The sequence below is a fragment of the Falco punctatus genome, assembly GCF_963210335.1.
Source record: "Falco punctatus genome assembly, contig: scaffold_52, whole genome shotgun sequence".
Classification (NCBI taxonomy): Eukaryota; Metazoa; Chordata; class Aves; order Falconiformes; family Falconidae; genus Falco; species Falco punctatus.
The window spans coordinates 485,999-503,263 of record NW_027660219.1 but is presented as its reverse complement, the minus strand read 5'-3'; the positions used below and the strand labels follow the sequence as shown (position 1 = coordinate 503,263).

At 56.9% G+C, this 17,265-nt stretch overlaps 1 protein-coding gene and 2 long non-coding RNA genes across 3 annotated transcripts in view; 2 read left to right on the top strand and 1 right to left on the bottom strand.

The window, feature by feature from the left end:
- The window catches only part of LOC308057581, a 309,793-nt gene that overhangs the window by 280,983 nt on the left and 11,545 nt on the right, over nucleotides 1-17,265 (bottom strand). The gene's annotated exons all lie outside the window — the stretch shown is intronic.
- LOC308057571 (fas-binding factor 1 homolog) lies at nucleotides 632-16,473 on the top strand. Its single transcript, XM_080411649.1, has 28 exons — nucleotides 632-700; nucleotides 1,041-1,068; nucleotides 1,774-1,815; nucleotides 2,139-2,229; nucleotides 2,685-2,745; nucleotides 3,277-3,327; nucleotides 3,504-3,648; nucleotides 4,185-4,265; nucleotides 5,036-5,155; nucleotides 6,012-6,165; nucleotides 6,395-6,528; nucleotides 6,971-7,073; nucleotides 7,227-7,622; nucleotides 9,631-9,706; nucleotides 10,291-10,335; nucleotides 10,427-10,561; nucleotides 10,764-10,864; nucleotides 11,284-11,490; nucleotides 12,025-12,132; nucleotides 12,440-12,579; nucleotides 12,869-12,987; nucleotides 13,117-13,239; nucleotides 13,596-13,781; nucleotides 14,542-14,718; nucleotides 14,886-15,023; nucleotides 15,125-15,257; nucleotides 15,616-15,734; nucleotides 16,290-16,473. Exons 1-28 carry the CDS (start codon nucleotides 698-700, stop codon nucleotides 16,371-16,373), a joined length of 3,300 nt encoding a protein of 1,099 aa, XP_080267775.1. The 5' UTR covers nucleotides 632-697; the 3' UTR covers nucleotides 16,374-16,473.
- LOC308057566 lies at nucleotides 7,853-9,496 on the top strand. Its single transcript, XR_013925333.1, has 3 exons — nucleotides 7,853-8,353; nucleotides 8,650-8,744; nucleotides 9,457-9,496. It is a non-coding gene; the product is annotated as an uncharacterized lncRNA (long non-coding RNA).

The following is a 17,265-nucleotide window of genomic DNA, read 5'->3' as shown; positions in this document are numbered from 1 at the left end:
CGGGGGGCTGGGGGTGAGGGGGCTGCGGGTTCGGGGGGCTGCGGGCTCGGCCCTGGGGGGCTGCGGGCTCGGGGTCTGGCGGGCGCTGGCGCGGGGCGCCGGGGTCAGGGGGCAGCGGGCGCCATGGCAACGGGATGCGCAGAGGCGGAGCCGGGGGGCGGTTGAGCGGTAAGTGGGGGGCTCCGCGCCTCCGGGCCGCGCACCCCTCGCCTCCAGCAGCGCTTTGCTTGTCCCAGGTCCCCGCGGGTGCCCCGGACCCAAGGGGGGGTGGGTGGGGGGGTTTCCCTCCCTCTGCCCCTGGCTGCTCCGCAGGCTCTGGGCTAAGCGGGACCCCCCGGGCTGTGCTGGGGTCGGGGGCGGCCGGAACCTTCACCCTCCCTGGTTCCCTGGGGGGGGTGTGATGTCCCCCCCGGGCTGCAGGAGCACGAAGCCGGTTTGGGGAGCGGGGGGGGGGTGTTTTTCAGACTCAAATGGAGCCTTGTTGAGAGGGGCTCGGGGGGTGGGCGCGGCGCGGAGCCAGCCTGGCAGGCTGCAGCCCCCCGAGCCGGAGAGGGACATCTCTGTGGGAGAGGTGCCTCCGGCCGTGGTGGCACATCGGGGAACCCTCCTCTCCCTTCAGGCAGTAGGTTGGTGTGGATGTGACCAGTGGTGCCGGGTCCCCCTGCAACGTGGAAGAAGAATCCGTAAACGGACGCTGATGGTGAGCGTGGCCCTGCGGTGCGGGGCTGAGGCGGGGCTGGGAAATCCGGATCTGATGCTCTGGCAGCTCTGCCTGGAGGCAGAAGTGGTCCCAAGGGCTGGAGGGTCCTGCCCAGCTGGCAGTCGGGAGGGGCTGTGCTCACCCGTGTCTCTGAAGTTGGAAATACCTTTGTAGTTCTGCATTTCACGTGTCATTTCCCAAACAGCACGGGCAGGAGGAGGGCCTCGCTGCTGTTTATGGGATGCTCTGGAGAAACCTGCCTCTGGCTTTAGTGTGTTTTGAGAAAGTCCAGGACAGACTTGCTTCATTTTCTAATGAGGGAATTTTTCTTTCTCCCCAGGCTACAAAACCCAAGAAAAGTTTAAGAGGTACGTACATATGCTGCAGGCTTTCCTTTTGCTGTCCGTAGGTGCTTCGATCTGCTGGGAATGCCTGGGGCAGGGGGGGGACGACACACTCTCAGGTGGCAGTCCTGGCTACTGAAATGTTTCATGATCCTTGTCTGAAAGCTGCAGATGGTTGAGTGCATCATCATGTCGTTCCTGAACCAGAAATTTTCACCTGCCTCTCACATCAAGCGGATTTGTTTATTGAGGTCCCACATTCCTTTCTTGTGGGCTTTCCCAAATTCAGGGGAGAATATAAGCATTTGTTTCAGTTCTTCCCATCACCTTATCCCTGTTTGGAGGGATACTGTTTGGAGGCCTCTTGCAGCCCCTGATACTGAAGCAGTGCTTTTGGGGTTGCCCAGGGACTCGAGATCCTGCGGGGTGAGAGCTCACAGGTTAAGTGCTGCTTGTGGCCAGTGACTAACTGAATACAAAGCAGCTGGTTCATTTGATAAAGATACCCCATTTCTGGCTAAGTGAAGCTAAATTTTTTATCCACAAAATACTGATCAGGTCCTGGCAGTTCTCTCTAGACTGACAAGGAAGGCCTGACGCTGATGATGCTTAAGACCAAAACTTTATTCTAGCAGATTTCCAAAGAGCAAGCCATACTGAAACTGGGAGCTTTCCTATGCCTGCTTGGTGAGCTCACCTGCCTCAACAGCTTAATTTGTCTCATTTCAGGCTCCATCGATGATGTGCTTGGTGACCTCCTGGGCTATGATGGTAAAACGAACCTTCTTCTCAGCTGAAAGGGCAGCGTCCTTCTATTCTTACTCCCCTCCTGGGAGCAGGAGGTGCTGGTGCAACAGCCATTGATCTGCAAGGGGGCTCCAGCTGTGAGGAGGGGATGGAGCAGGGAGCAGGGCTTCTCGGAGTCAGAGGCCATTGAATAGGCTGGACATCAGCTTTTGGGGAGGCAAAGTGAAGTTCACCTCTGATTAAAAGCCTCTGTGGCCCCGGGGTAGACAGCAGATCCCCCTTTGGAGTGCCTAGGTCAGGAATATGCCCGTGTCCATCATCCCCATCTCTCCCTGTCTTGTTTCCAGATGAAACCTCTGTTAAATCTGCCAAAGCTTCCCAGCCGGCTGTGGGCAGCAGTAGGAGAGCCCAGGACACTGGCTTGCAGGCCAGAAAGAAGTGAGTGCCTTTCAGACACAGCCTCTCCTGTGAGAGATCTCACTTGAAGATCTCTTTGTCCTCCCCAAATCCTTCTGATCTGCCCCATCCTTGGCTTTTCCACCTCCCTCCCTGCCCCAACAGTGATTGCCTGGGAAGGCGAGTTATCTTCTGCGATGCCTTTGGGAACTGGGAGCCCAGAGCCCGAAGCTTTCCAGCAAGAGTTGGGTGTCCCCCAGCCTTGTACATCTTCTGTAAATCTGCTTTGTAACAGTTGCTTAAATAGAGCAGTCCCAGCACTGCCGTCCTTTATCCCAGTGCTATTTTAGCCTCATTTTCTGCGTTGTACGATGCGGCTGGTGTGGCAGCCCTGTGTGGTCTCCTCTGCCTCCCGCTGCCTGGCCTGGCTTGGCTGTCCCTGGACACACTGGCCGAGCTCACGTGTGGTGCTGCTAACCCCCGGGCTTGTGTCATAGGTCCATTTTAGAAGATGATTTCTTCGACAGACTCCCTGCGAAGGACATAAATTCTGCAGAGGTGAGTCCAAGGTTCAGGAAAGAGCCTGGGAGTCCCGAGGGCTGGGGCTGAGCCGGGCCAAGGTTGCGGCGGTATCACCCCGGCCAGGTCAGCAGTGGCGTGCCAGCGATGAGCTGTGATGTCTGGCTGAAGAGGTAACCCCTCTCCAGCATCCCAGTGGGGTGGGGAAGACAGGACAGGGCGGGGGTGGTGGTGGAAGAAGGGCTTCCTGGTGCCTTGGGTGAGATGGAGCAAAGCTGGGGGGCACGTGCTGCTGCAGCCCAGCCTTCCTGCGTGCACTTTGGGTAAAGTGTTGTAGGAAGGACCTTCACCCAGAGCAACGGCCTTGGGTTTTCCTGATGCTTCTCCTAGAGGCAGCAGGATCTCGGCAAAGGAATTGGGGCACAGGGGGTTTCCAGAGAGGAGGACACCAGGAGGAGTTGGGCATGTATTCTTCTATCTCATAAAACGGATATCAAGGGATATGGGGTAAGGGGTGAGGAGTTTCCAAAAATCTCTTCCCCTCTGATGTCTCCCCTCCCTGGCATGCAGGGATCCAGTGTCTCCGACACAGACCCACAAGCTGTGCTGCAGACCCTGAAGGCAAGTCCTTAAATCCCCTCCATCTCCATCCATCCCCTCCATCTCCATCCATCCCCTCCATCTCCATCCATCCCCTCCATCTCCGCCCCAGCGCGCTGCCATGGCCTCCAGCACCAGCCTCCGAAGGGAGAAGCAGCTCTCACCCTGCTCCCCATCCTTGTCCTCTTGCTTTCCAGGATATGGACGACATGGAAGCTGATCTCCTGGGAATCCCGAAACCCAGTTCTGGGCCAGGGAAGGCAACTGTGAAAGGTCCTGGGAAATGTGACTTCTTGGGAGGAGGAGTAAAAAACACAGGGAAGCTGGTAGCTCCTGAGGAAGGTAAAAAGGAGATTCTGCTATTCTTTTCACACCCTGATTGTAAACGAGCAGGGATATTTTCCTATCCTTATCTGGGATACGGAGCAAAAAGTGGATTTGTTCCCTAAAATGCTTTTCCTGGTTGCTTTTTGCAGGAGTGTTATTCTGGCCATGTGTTATCCCTTAGGAGATCCCTGGACGTCACTCACACCAGCAGCCGCTGCCACCTCCCACCAAACACCACTCGGCTGTTCCCTGGGGCGGTGCAAAGTGTTTCTGGTGGGGAGCCCCCTGCTCTGGGGGCAAGGAGAGCCAGAGGAGCTGCATTTCAGATCTGCCAGCCCCTAAAGTGCCCTGATCTTCCCCTGGCCCTTTTCTCCTCTGCTTGCAAGGAGACCCCTCCGGAGAGATGTGCACCTGGCAGGGCTGTGGGGGGGTCTGTCCATCACAGCGGGTGCTTTTAGGGGGCTGCCACCCAAAAAGCGACCCTTAGCTAGGGTGGGACTGGGGCATTTCTGCAGTACCTTGTCTCTGAGAGCCGTGGCCTCTCTTTCTAGGAGAGAAAGTGCCTGCGATGGAAAAGAAGGCGCTCTCATCCCCTGCCGCTCCCCGACACAACAAGAAATTTAACTTTGAAGGTGGGATCTCACTTCACGCGGCTGCGGGGGGGCGCTGGGGGCTCTGCCCGTGCTCTTTGCCTCCTCGGTTAGCTGGAGGCTTGACTGGTTAATAAGATACGGAGTCCTTCACCCCTATGATGCTAGTGCAAATGTAATCCTTCAGAGGTGACCAAAGGGAAAAAAACCTCTGCATTCGAGGCCCTCCCCAGGACAGGACTGGGGGGTGATTCCTGGGGGCATTTGCATTTTTATATGTGCTTTGGTTTTTAATGATTGTAACACTTGGGAGCCCCTGTGTCAGGGGGGGTTCTGTCCAGCTTCTGAACAGGGGAGTGGTTTCCTGGCACAGCTGAAATCTGGTTCTCAAAGCCTGTGCTTTAACAAAGATCAGGATCTGTTAAAATCTGTTAAAAAAAAAACAAAACCAAAAACCCTAATGGGCTTTAGGTGATTTAGGTGGCCTTTCTCCCCTTTTTCTTTGCCTAAGCTGTGTTCAGGCATTAAAGCACCCAAATTTTTGAGTTATTTTCTTCCGGGAGGATGAAAACGTGGAAAAACTGAACGGAAATCTAAGTCTTTGAGTGTTTGAAGTTCAGGGAGACTCAAGGGTATCCCAGGTCCCTGCAGGACCCGCGCTCATGGCTTTGGGCAGATACACTCTGCTGTCCCCACGTGCACGTTGTGGGGAACAGTGGCTGGCGTAGTGCAGAGCTCTTCTTCTAAATAACGTTGCGTTTGTTTGTTTGTTTTGTTATTCTCTTTTCCTGTACCTGCTGGGTAATTCCCAGATTTAGATGATCCTTTGGCAGGACTTTTGTCTGATGAGGAGCAGGATGCTCCCAAGAAACCAGCTCCAACAGGCGCTAAAAGCAGCTCTGAGGAAAAACCAGAACAGAGCAAAGAGAAAGGTAAGTGGGGTTGCTCAGTGCATCCTCTTTGTATTACATAAATCAGCAGCATGGATTAGTCTGTGTGAGATCCAAAATGATTACATTGAAAGCCACCTAGTCCTACCTCTTATTAGCCAGTAACGTAATTTATAGAGCAGCTTGGTAACGGGGTTAATTGTGCCACAGCTCACCAAGTGCTTGATACTTGCAGTGCGCCGCAGATTATGGAGCTGAGCTTTCCTTTCCAGGAATGGAGGCTCTGATCTTACCTTTGACCTCATCCAGCCCGTTCTGCACGCATTGCCAAATGAGAACAAATTTTCTGGGTCAGGATTTGCGTGTCTGAGAGCAGCACCAGTCCGTGCCACACCACAACTGGGGCACCTCTGGGTGGGATCCAGCTGTGGCTGTGTTACAGGCACTTGTCCCTCTTGTTCCTGCAGCAGGGATGCTAATGGGTCTGAGGGTCCCCTAAAATCACCTTTCACCCTGATAAATCTACTCTGGATGCAAGTAGCAGCTGGTGGGTTAGGGCAAGGTCTAAGGTGTGTTGGTAGAGAGGGACTTTAGGCAAAAGGGGACAGGAATTATCTGACTGGAAACTTTCAAAGCTAAAGAAGCTCCTGGCGTTATCCAGAGCTGGAAACCCCAGTGTCAGTGGCACCCAGCAGTGTCCCAGCAGTGGATGCATGGCTGCAGACCAGGCAGTAGTGCATTGCCGCTGTGTTACTTGCTGTGAGATCTGTTCGCTGATCTTAAAAATTACTTTTTAAATGGTCCTGAGAGATAAGAGCAGGCAGGGATGCTTTGATCTCCTGTTTAAAAAAAAAAAAAGCCCTGATCAAACCTTTACCATGTGTGATCCCATCCACAGAGCCACCTCCACCCCAGACGCCCCTGCACACCGTGGCCCCGGTCCAGAGGAGGGCTGAGCTCACTTTTGAAGATACTGATGACGACCTGATGCATGCGCTGGGACTTGGCAGTGGCTCAAAAGGAGCTGAGAAGCAGGGAAAGAAGGCAGAAAAGTAAGGGCAATGAAGAGGCAGTGAGAGTAAAGCAGGGGATGGCTTGTGCGTTGGGATGGTGCCAGCATGCTGTGGGCGGGGGGATGCTGGAGCTTCTGCCTGTGGGTCCCAGAAAGGGGCAAGAGCAGCCTCGTTTCACAGAGAAGAGCCAGAGCACCCTGGCAAGGCTGTGTGACAAGAAACAGCCCTGCCTCCCAGGGAAACCTATCTGCCACTGTGTCACCAACAGAGAGGTGCTCCGGCCAGCCCGCTCCAAGCTGGATGAGTTGCTGGGACAAAATTCCGTGGCCAAAATCCTGGAACAGCCAGGCACAGGAGAGCGCAGAGAGTTCAAACTGGATAAGAAGTACCAAAAGCAGCCAGGTGAGCGTGGCCAGGGATGCTGGGAAGGTCTGCAGAGGTGATGGCGTTGGCTTGGGAGGGCGAGATTGATTTCTAATGTCCTTGAAGGGGAAATACCCTTTCTGTAGTGGTCAGCAGGGTGGCTAATGGGCTCCCAGTCAGCTCTGGGGCAAAGGTGACTGATGCAAAAGTGTTGTACCCTGCCTTCGAGGCAGCCTGGGGGCATTTGCACAGCAGCTGTAACTCAGTTGCCTTTGGACATGGACTGATTCTCAGCAAAGCAACTTTTCCCAGCCACGTGGAGGAGACACGTTGCTTGCAGGTTTCCAGGGAAGATGTTTCCAGCTGTGTCTTCCCAGAGGCAGCAATCGCAGTGGGAATTGCAGGGGAGGAGGAGGAGGGCTGGTGTCTTTGCAAACAGCCGCTCCTCTAGGCGCTGACTCAAGGCTGCTTGTCTGAACAGAGAAGGAAGACGGCTGGGACAAGGAGGATTTTGTCTTTGGAGCGTACCAGCCGACGGTGGCCTCCATGCCCAAGGGCCAGCCGGCGAGGAGGCAGCCTGTGAGGTATTGTGCTCTGCGTGTGGAGCTCCAGCCAGCAGCCACGCTGCCCCCGCGGCAGAGCGGGCAGGGTCCCCGGGCAGGGTCCCCGGGCAGGGTCCCCGGGCAGGGTCCCCGGGGTCCTCTCACAGGCACGTATGTGACTGCTTCTCCTTGCAGCAGGTTTCCAGCCGAGAACAGCAGCGAACCAAAACCAGAACCCCGCTCCAAATCTCCTCCTTCAGCCAGGCACAGCCCTGTGCGGAGCAGCCGGACTCGAGGTGACTGGCTGGGCTTGAAAGATGAGGATTTTATGGATGCGAAGCCAACATCTGCAGCAAAAGCCAATCCTGCAGTGAGCTACCCCAGCCCTGGCACAGCCCAGCAGCCCGGCCCCACCAGCCAGCTCCCGGCTGCAGAGGCAGCGCTGGCTAAACCTGACCCGCTGGAGGAAGACAACTGGCTGAGCGCTGCCTTGTCTCGCAAGAAAGCCCAAGCACAGGCGAAGGCTCAGGAGCAAAGTGCCAAGCCCTTGGAGTCCCCAGAAGGAGGGCTGGATCCCCACGCTCCTGTGAGGTAAAAGCACAGCTGGTGGCCACAGGGCTCCCATCATGCAGCTGCTCCAACAGGACGTCTCAGAAATCCTCTGCTCGGATTTAAGAAATCCATTTTAAGTGCTCGCTTGCCTCGGGTTGGGTTAATAACGCAGAGGTTTCTCCCACTGGTGCAGCCTGCAGGGCCATCGCACCTCTGGGCTCTCCTTCTAGTCATGGCTGAGATTGCATGTGCTGCCCCAGGTCCTGTGGGATTGTCCTGGATCAGCATACCCCCACGAGCTCCACGCATGCTCCTCATTCCTGCCTTCTTTCCCCTTCGTTCCTCCTAGTTCCAGGAAAACCACCTCCTCCAGCTGAGTTGGCACAGACAGGTTCAGGCTTGTGCCATTGGGATGGGACTCAGAAGTGAATTGCAGAGAAGCAGCCGCGTGTGTCGTGGGCAGGGGCATGTTGCCCAGGGGAAGGGGGTGGATGCAGCAAGGAGGAACTGGTGTTCCTCCAGAGATGGAGGTTCTGAGGTGTCTTTGCTCCCTCTGAAGCCAACAGGTTGAATCCTGCCGCAGCTGAGTGGGATAGGTTTTCACCTGCAAGGCAGGAACTGGTGTTGAGGGAAAGGATCTTGTCTTTCCTTGCCTCCTGGGCTCTCCCCCATGGGATGTTTTTTGCTTGCAGCCAGCCAGCCAGCCCCACAGGAGCACCGCAGCAGGCAGCTGTCCCGCAGGACCAGGCAGCGAGTGCAGATGGCTCCAGGTGAGGCCTCCTTCACCTTTCAGACACCTCCACAAGGGAGAATTCCTGTGGGAAGCAGCTGCATGTGTAGGTGGGGGAGCGGGGAGGGCTGGTAGCCAGCCGTGACCACTTTGGTCTGGGACCTGTGTAACCGGGAAGGAAGGCAGCGCTGAAGGATCGTCGGGCCCTTGCCTGTTCGATCGCAGTGCGACAGCCAAGCTTTAAACTTGCAAAAATGCCAAGCGGGATAATGTCTGCGTGCCTCTCCCTGCGCTGTGACACTGCTGTGCGTCACTTGTGTCTCTGTGCCCACGCAGGCAGCCGGTCCCCTGGCTCAGCACCACGAAACAAGCCTCGGTTCAACCATCGGATCCTGCGAAGGGGCATCCCTCCAGAAATGCCGGTGCCTTGGGTGCGTTTCCTGTGGTTGTACGGTTCGGGCAGCAGAGATTTGTACAGTTTGGTATGCGGAGAAGGGTCTCCCTGCCCTGAAAAAAAACCAAAACCAACCCCCCAAAAAAAGGCAGGAACCACAGCACTTCCCTTGGCCACATGAATGCTGCCCAGGCTTTGACCAGCCATTGTCAGAGCAGGTTGCTGAGCTGCAGGATCCCACCATCCCCATGTCAGCTGGTGTGCTGGGGCACACTGAGCTCCGCAGTGCTGCCTTTGGGGTTTCGGAAGGCTGTGAGGGACTCGCTTTGCCAGAGCAATGGGTGTGCATAAGTTCACGCTGCCCCATCTGTCTTCCCTTTGCTGCCCCCACACTTGTCCCACCAGTGCTATGTGCTGGAAAGACCCCCTTCTGCTCTGGGCTGTGGCTGTGCGCCGGTTCAGAGGCCGCTGAAAGTGGCTTAGGGGACCCAGTCTCTTCCCTAGGTGATGGAGATGGAGGAGGAGCTGTGCTTTGTCCCTTGATTTACTCTGCAGAGCAGAGTCCCACCGTTGTGTGTGGAGTGGGGATGCAGACACGGACAAGCCTGTCTGACCCTCTGCCCTCATTGCCAGCTCCCAGAGCGGAGCGCGACCCTCATCGCTGTGCCCAGGAGACCCAGGCCCTCATCCTGCTGGGAGGGGATGGTTCCCATTGCTATATTCAAATCATGGACTTGTCCAATTTTCAGCCTCTACAGGCTCATTCCCAGGAAAGCAGGAGGCACCAGGACCTGCCCCGCTCACTCAGGTAGGTGTGCTGGGTCCGTGCCCCGAGCGGTGCAGGATCAGGGCAGCGATCGCGAGCCCTCCGCTGCCGACTCACCGCCATCCCGCTCTGTCCGTGCTCCCTCGGCCTGAGGAAGGATGTGCCCCACTTTGCATCTCTGGGAAGCCGTGTCCATGGAGGCAAAGAGTTTGGAGCTCCCCGAGGTGCCACAAGTTGCGTTTATCAGGCCAAAGCATGGGTGCTATGGATGCTTTGTAAATCATGTGTGTTTATAGCCCTGCATGGCCTGAGCAGCATTTACACAGTTCCCCAGGCATATATACATATTATATTAACTAGACAACAGAGGCTCCAGGTGATAAAGGACTTTTTCTTCAGTTGATTTTCCCCAGTATAGTGTTGAAGATGCTCTGAGATTATTTCTAGACAACTGAAGGAGAATTGAAGCCTTTCACAGAGAAGGCAGCTCTTGCTTGGTCTTTGAAGCCTCTCCTTCTCATCCAGCTGGGCTCCTCGCCCTGCCCTGGTGGTGGGACACATGTTGTCTCCCAGAGGGCTTGTGGTCTCAGCCTTGATTCTGCCCCCAGAGAAGGAAGAGCGCAGCATGCTTGTGTCTGGGGTGGGGGCTGCCGAGTGTCACCTGGGGAGAAGGGACCCACGCCAGCACGGGGATTGGGCTGGGGAGGGGGTGGGGGTGGTACTGCAGTAGGCTGGAGATGGATCGCCGTTTCCAGGCTAGGAGGAGATGTTCTCCCCAGGGCTTTACCTCCCTGAGAGCATCCCTGTGTCTCCGCAGGTTCCTGCACCCAGGGCACATGTCCAGGCTGCCCCGCAGCTGCAGGTAAGGCAGGTGCCTTCTTTTGGAGGCTGATGGCCGCACCACAAAGCCACTGATCCTGAAGGGCCTCGATCTTCTCTCTCCATCCTTGTAGGCAGAGTTCTCAGCCCCGGGCTTGCAGCATGAGACGAGGCAGGGGGCTCCCGCAGCCCAGCTCCATGAGGATGCATCAGGCTGCCAGGCAGCGCTGCTGAGCGCCCAGGCCCGTGTGGCAGAGCTGGAGAGCCAGGTGAGCCCCATTGCCTGCTGAATGGGGGACCACGGGTGACCCAGAGGGAGGAGAAGGAGCCATATCCTGTCCCAATAGCATCAGGGTGACAGGGGAGAGAGGTGAAACCTCCCTGTCCAGAGATGCCTATGGCCACCAAGTGCTGCTGTGGGAGTTCTGTCCCCAGGGCAGCACAAGGACTTTCTCTCCGGGTGCCTGGCAGGTCCGAATGCTGGAGCTGGAGTGGACACAGCACAAACTGTTGCTGGAAAATCTCCAGCAGTGGCACCAGGAGGAACTGAATCTCCTTGAGAGCACCCACAGGTACCAGCCTCTCACCTGTGCTTCCCTCCTCGCCTACAGCTCTGTCTCTCCTGGGGTGGGAGTGCTGGGATGCTTCCCAAATCCGCCCCTGGGGCAGGTGGGCGCAGAGCCATGTCGATGTAGACGTGGTGGGGGCAGAGAGCAGCCCCACAGGTGAGCCAACATGGGAGTCCACTCTCACCACCACTGTCCCCTGGGTGACAAGGAGGAGGGGCTGGTCCCATTGCCAGCGCACCCCCAACCAGGCAGCACAGTGGGCAGTAGCAGGAGGGTTCAAGGCTCAGGTCTGCGTGTTTCGCCATGCACACAGCAACACTGATCTGCTCGCAAACCCCTGTGTGCGCTCTGCGGGGGCGGGGGGAGTGCTGGGTATTGCTGTGGAAGCAACACTTCTTCCTGGCTGTGACCTCTCGGGGCAGGAACCAGGTGAAGGTGGTGGAGGACACCTACGGGCAGCGGGAGGAGAGGCTGCGGCTGGAGAAGGAGCAGCTGATGGCTCAGCTCCTGCTGCAGAGCCAGGATGCGGAGCGGGCACGGGCAGAGCTGCTGGCGCAGCACCAGCAGCGCCTGGCCACGCTGGAGCAGCAGAACAAGCTGGAGATGGAGCGTCTGCAAGAGCTGCAGAGGTGAGAGTGGCACGAGTGGCACACACGTGTGGCTGGTACCCACAGTCTCAGCGAAGGAACCAGGGAGTGGTTTGGGGACATGGTGAAAGGAGAAACCAGACTCCAGAAGCACTGGGTTGTGGGCAGCTTGGTGCCTTTTGGAACGGGGATTTGCTTTGTAGGTGGACACAGGGAGATCTGACTGGAGACGTGGTTTCAGAGTGAATGCATTGTATTTTGAAAGATGCTGAACCCAATGTTTTATCTTCCCCCAAATCTCTTTTATTCAGGTCAGTGAGTTCAGTGAGTCACTGATGTCCACATAGTTTGGGTCAATGACAAATCAGTTTTTGGTAGAGGAGCTCATAACCCCAAAATTGGGCCCATCCCAAATGTGGATGCCTGTCGGTGGAATGCCCCAGGACAGACCCCCATGCCAGCTCAGCTCCTGGCACCTGATTCTCAGCCCCACAACCAAGCCTCTCCCACAATGCCTATCATGGGGAGCACTGGTTTGTGCCAGCCTGTGGCAGGCTCCTTCCCCGTGTCCCGCAGGGTGTCTGTCCAGGAGATGCGCAAAGACCACGAAGAGCAGCTCCAGCGGCTGAAGCGGCTGAAAGACCAGGAGATCGATGCAGTGACCAGCGCCACATCGTACACCAGGTACTGACAGTTGTGTTCCCACATTGGTCCCTGGCCACAGCATTCCCTGTCCTACACGAACCAGGCTTGGACCATGGCAACAGGGGCCATCCCCTCTCCCACCCACTGCCTGCGGGGATGCTGAGCTGTGTAATACCCGTCAGTGCCCCCCGGAAGCAGGAGCTGCATCTTCCTACTGCTCTGCTGTGACCCAGAGAGGTTCAGGGCAGGGCTGCCCGGCCTTTGGGCCACCAAATATCCCCCTCTCCATTGCGGTGAGATGAAGTGTGTCCCACAGGGGTGACCCTCCCCTCACTTCTCTCTGCAGGTCTCTGAATGGCATCATCGAGCGGATGGAGAAGTTCTCCAGCAACTTGCATGACCTCTCGCGAAAGGTGGAGGCCACACACCACACCACCTCCCAGGAGCTGGCCATGGGGGTACGGCAGCGGGACGAGCAGCTCAAGGGTATGTCTGCTGTTCCTCTGTGCCGGAACGGCTGCGGGGTCTCCACCGGAGCTGGGGGTACCCAGAAAACAAGGAGAAGTTGCTCTGAGTCAGCCAGAGGCTGGGAGCTGAGGCTGGCAAAGCCTTGCCTGCCTTGGTCACTGGACATCTCGGGGTCTTCCCTTTACAAAGCAGTGTCCTGGGGATGTGCCAGGGGTGATGAGCACAAACACACACAGTTTTTCTGTGAACATGGTGTGGATAGAAGGGAAGAACTTCCCGCCTCATGCTGCTCGTGCCTCTCCCCAAGTGCTCCAGGACAGGCTATCGCAGCAGCAGAGGGACATGGAGGAGGAGCGGAGCCGACTCCAGGAGGTGATCGCTAAAATGGAGGCCAGGCTGAGTGAGCAGACTCGGCTGCTGGAGCAGGTGAGCCCACACTGTGTCCTCTGCCCGGGTCGGCCCTCCTGTCTGGGTATGGGGTATGTGTCTCACCAACTGGAGGTTCCTGGCCTGGAGGTTGTGAATAGCATCTGTCACCTCTGTGTCTGAACGCAGGAGCGATGGAGGGCAACGGCAGAGCAATCCAAAGTGGAATTACTGCAGCACTCACTGGAGGAGCAGCGGCGAGTCATGACCCAGCAGCTGTCCATGGAGCGAGCAGAGCTGGAGAGGGCGAAGGTGAGGTGGGGCAGACATCTCCAGGGCTGCACTGCATTGTGTGGTGGAGGCAAGAGCTGGGTGCTGGGCTGCAGCATCCTTCTGCAGCTCTCTGCCTCCTCAGCCTCACACAGGGGGAATCGCAGTCAGGCCAGCCCTCTGGCTCACGGATGCAGGAGGCCGCGGTGTGTGCGCATGGCACGTGCTGGTTCTTGAGGAACACGGGACCAGAGCTCACGGTGACAGGGTTCACACCAGGCACCGTGGGCTTGAACCAGCCCCTAGGTGTTGCACGGCAGAGATGGGTTAAAGGAGAAAAATCCTGTGGCGAATGGGACTTAGTGCTTCTTCTCTCCCTCTCTGGCAACGCTCCCCAGAGTGCTCTGCTGGAAGAGCAGAAGTCCGTGATGCAGAAGTGCTCGCAGGAGCAACGGAAGCTGGCAGCCGAGTGGGCTGAATTTCACACCCAGCAGCAGCTGAGGAAGGAGCAGATGGAGCGCAACATGGACCGAGCCCTGAAGATGGACTCACAGAGAGAGGGCACCATCATGAGCCTGGCCAAGGTACCACAGTAGAGCCCCTCTCCATGGCCTCCAGCACCACCTGGCAGCTCACGGATGGGTCCTGCCCACCGGGGAGATGTTCAGCCCTGCCTTCAGGTGTTTAAAACAAGTTTTAAGAGACATCACTGCGGTGGTGAGAATCGGGCTGTTCCAGGAGCAGCCTCCACCAGCCTGTTTTAGATGTTGACTGAAGCATCAGTCACCTCTGTCTCTCCCCTTTGCCTGTGAGGAGTTTGGGCAGCCAGACCAGGCACAGCCGCCTCCATTGTAAGTCTGGTGAGAGGAAACCCCCATGGTGGGTTAAACAGAACCTCCCCATGCCATGGGGACATGTTTGGAGCCAGTTCTCCCCCCTGGAGCTGTCCAGAGGAGATGTGTGGCACAGACTGTGGCAGGGCTGCATTTCTGAGGGCTACCAGGGTGGAAAATAACCATTCAGGCTGGGTGTTTCCACTGCTGACAAACTGCCAAGCCTTGAGCATGTTTTAGAGTGTGTAGCGTGGGTGAGGGGCTCCGTCCTTTCTGGGGAAGGAGTGTGTGTGTGTGTGTGTGCCTGTACAATCCCAGCTCTGCCAACCCTGGTGCCCAAGGGTGGGTGGATGAGAGCATTGGTTGGGTACCTGGTGGTGTTGCTCTGCACCCCAAACTGGCAAACACAAGAAGGAAAACAGGGGCAGATCTCTCCCATCACTTGGGGGGACATGAGATAGTGTCCAGGATAGGGCAGGTAGTGCATTGATTTTCCCCATGCCCATCCTAGGAGCAGGCAGAGCTGAAGATCTGGAGCCATGAGCTGAAAACCAGGGAGGAGCAGCTGGTGAGGGACAGGGAGCTGCTGGACAAGTCCTGGCAGGAGCTGAGGCTGGAGAAGGAGAAGGTGGGCAGGGCCACACTGCGCATCCAGCAGCAGGAGGAGCAGATTAAAAGCACGACCAAGGTAAGTGAAGCATCTGCGCTGCAATTCACAGCTGGGGTTTCACATCCCTCCTTGAGTGCTGAATCGCAGCGCTGTCCTGGGAGGGGAACAGGGGGTGCACAAAGGAGCCCTGCCCCAGGGCAGCGAGGGTCCCTGTCCCCAGCCTCCTCAGCTGCTCTGCCTTGCAGCTCTCATCCCAGAAGTACAAGGAAGGGGAGCAAGCCCTGCAAGAGGCGTGCAGGATAGAGTCCGAGCACCAGAGGAGGCTGCAGGTCATGGAGCAGCAGCTGGAGCAGCTGAAGCAGCAGGAACAGCGTCTTCACGAGGCAAAGACTCCCTTGCCTTTCCTTCTTGGCCTGGGGCCGCTGTGCCAAGGGCCTGAACCTTTGCCAACAGTTTCTCTCTCTTTCTCCCGGGGATGGGGCAGGAGCGGCTGAGCATGGCTCGCCAGAGGAGACAGCTCGAACAGATACGTGAGGAACTGCCCACCAACTCTGCGATGCTGCTGAACACAAACCAGGGCCTCAGTGCCCCTAGGAGAGGCCTCTCCAGCACACCGTGTAAGGCTTCCTGCACGCTGCTGGGGGAGGGGGGGACGGGACATGCTGGGGGCCAGTTGCACTTGTATTCCACTTCTCAGGAGGCTTGGGATGTTCCTGGGGGCTCATCACACACTCAGATGTGAGTTGGCCTCCTCACATCCTCTGAAGGAGCTCAGCAGAGACCTCTGAGCCAGGGCAGTGCCAGGAGGGGGCAGAGGGGGCAGGAAGGGAGAGGCAGGTGGATTAAAGGCCGTTTGCAGTGGGAGGTTGGGGAGGACCCTGCTGCAGGGACATGCAGGCAGCAAAAAAAGGGACACTTGTCCGTCTGCTGTTCCTCTAACGGCAGCGGTACCACACGGTTGGGCTCTTGTTCCAGGTTTTCCACTTCCCACCAGCGCGCTCCCTTGGCATAGCCCAGGCGGTAGCAGGGACACTGGGGCTGGCCCCACCGAGCTCTACGCCACATTGTTGCTGCTGAAGCACAGGGCCCAGCAGGTGAGGTGGTGGGAAACCAGGGCTGGAAAGGGCTTCAGACCAGCTGGGTGGGAGCAGGGCTGGGTGAAGCCTGGGTTGAGCCTGACGGCCACAGGGTGGGTGTGAGATCGTTGCTGGGCTGGGTGGGCTCGCAGAAGCCGTGGGCACCTAGAAGAGTGATACCAGCAGCAAGGGTTGGTGCGTCCTCACGGCTTGTTTCAGGCTGGTTGATAACATCCTTGGCTTGATGGCGTTGCCCCATCCCTGGGTGGCAGAAGCCAGCTCTGCTGGGCTCTGGCTTCATGATGTCCCCATCCTCAGCCCCCTCCTTCCCTGCTGGGTCCTTCCCCAGGCAGGGATGCTCTTTGAGCCTTCCTCTGTGGGCCTCACTCGGTGTGAGGTTATGGGCTCTGTGGGGAGCCCATACACCCCGGGGGCTACCACAGATGGGTACCTGCCCGCTGCTCGCCGCACGGAGGAGGGTTTGGGATACTCCCATCACTCGTGAGCAGCACCCTGGCCTGTGACCCCATTTCTGTGGCACTCTGATATCCGTGCCATCTATCCCTCTCTTAGGACCATGATTTCTTAGAGAAGGAGCAGTTCTTCCTGGACACCCTGAAGAAAGCAACCTACAACACTTCATCTCTGTCAGGCTGAGGAGGTGGCATCCCCACGCACCCCAAGGGATGGCTGTGCCTGTCCCCGCAGGAGGCTGCTGTGGAGGAAAACAAACAATAAATAATCCCAGTTCTCTGCTGAGGAAGTGTCCTCTTTAAAAGCAACCTCGGAGTGTTCAGAGCGTGAAATCCATCCCTGGGCTGGGAAGTCTGGCCTCCATCCCTCAGGGCCAGTGTCCCTGGCCACCTGGCAGGCACTGCTAGGAGGCAGTGGCCACCGTGGGTGTGAGAAACTATGGACTAGGGTATTGTTTATTAAGATTTATGTTAAGCTCAATGTAAAGTTTAGGCAACAAAATATATGAAAACGCTTATGCAAACAGCTACCAGACACTGCTTGTGAAAGATAAGATAACCGCCAGATGTTCAGGAACCGACAGAAACAAGACAGACAACCCCACATAAGGATATATGGGTGAAGGGTCAATACCTCCACTACTTCATGAACACGGGTAAAGATGTATAAAAAGGGACTGTTTGAACTGCTCAGGGCGGCAGTTGGTGGAGCGCAGACTCCCCTGCTGTCCAGCGCTGTCTTTGCTCATATTCTACTTGCTATAATTAATAAAATTTTAATTGGATTATGATCCGTTGTGGTCTCAATTTATAACAATTTCTGGTGCTGTGACTCGGATAAGGAACAGTGGGCTTTGGTCCTCCGGGGAGGCGCCCCGCGACATTTCGCGGCCCCGCGACCAACAGCTTACTCCAACCTTACCGACGAACCTAAATTCTAGAATAATGAGCAAAGGAGAAACCGGTAAAATCCCATAAAAATTCTGTGCACGGGAGTCCGGACGAAGACGCAGGACGCGTAAGTATATTGCGAAGTTGTTCGCAAGGTTTGCCGTTCGGGCGGGATTGGGTTTCCT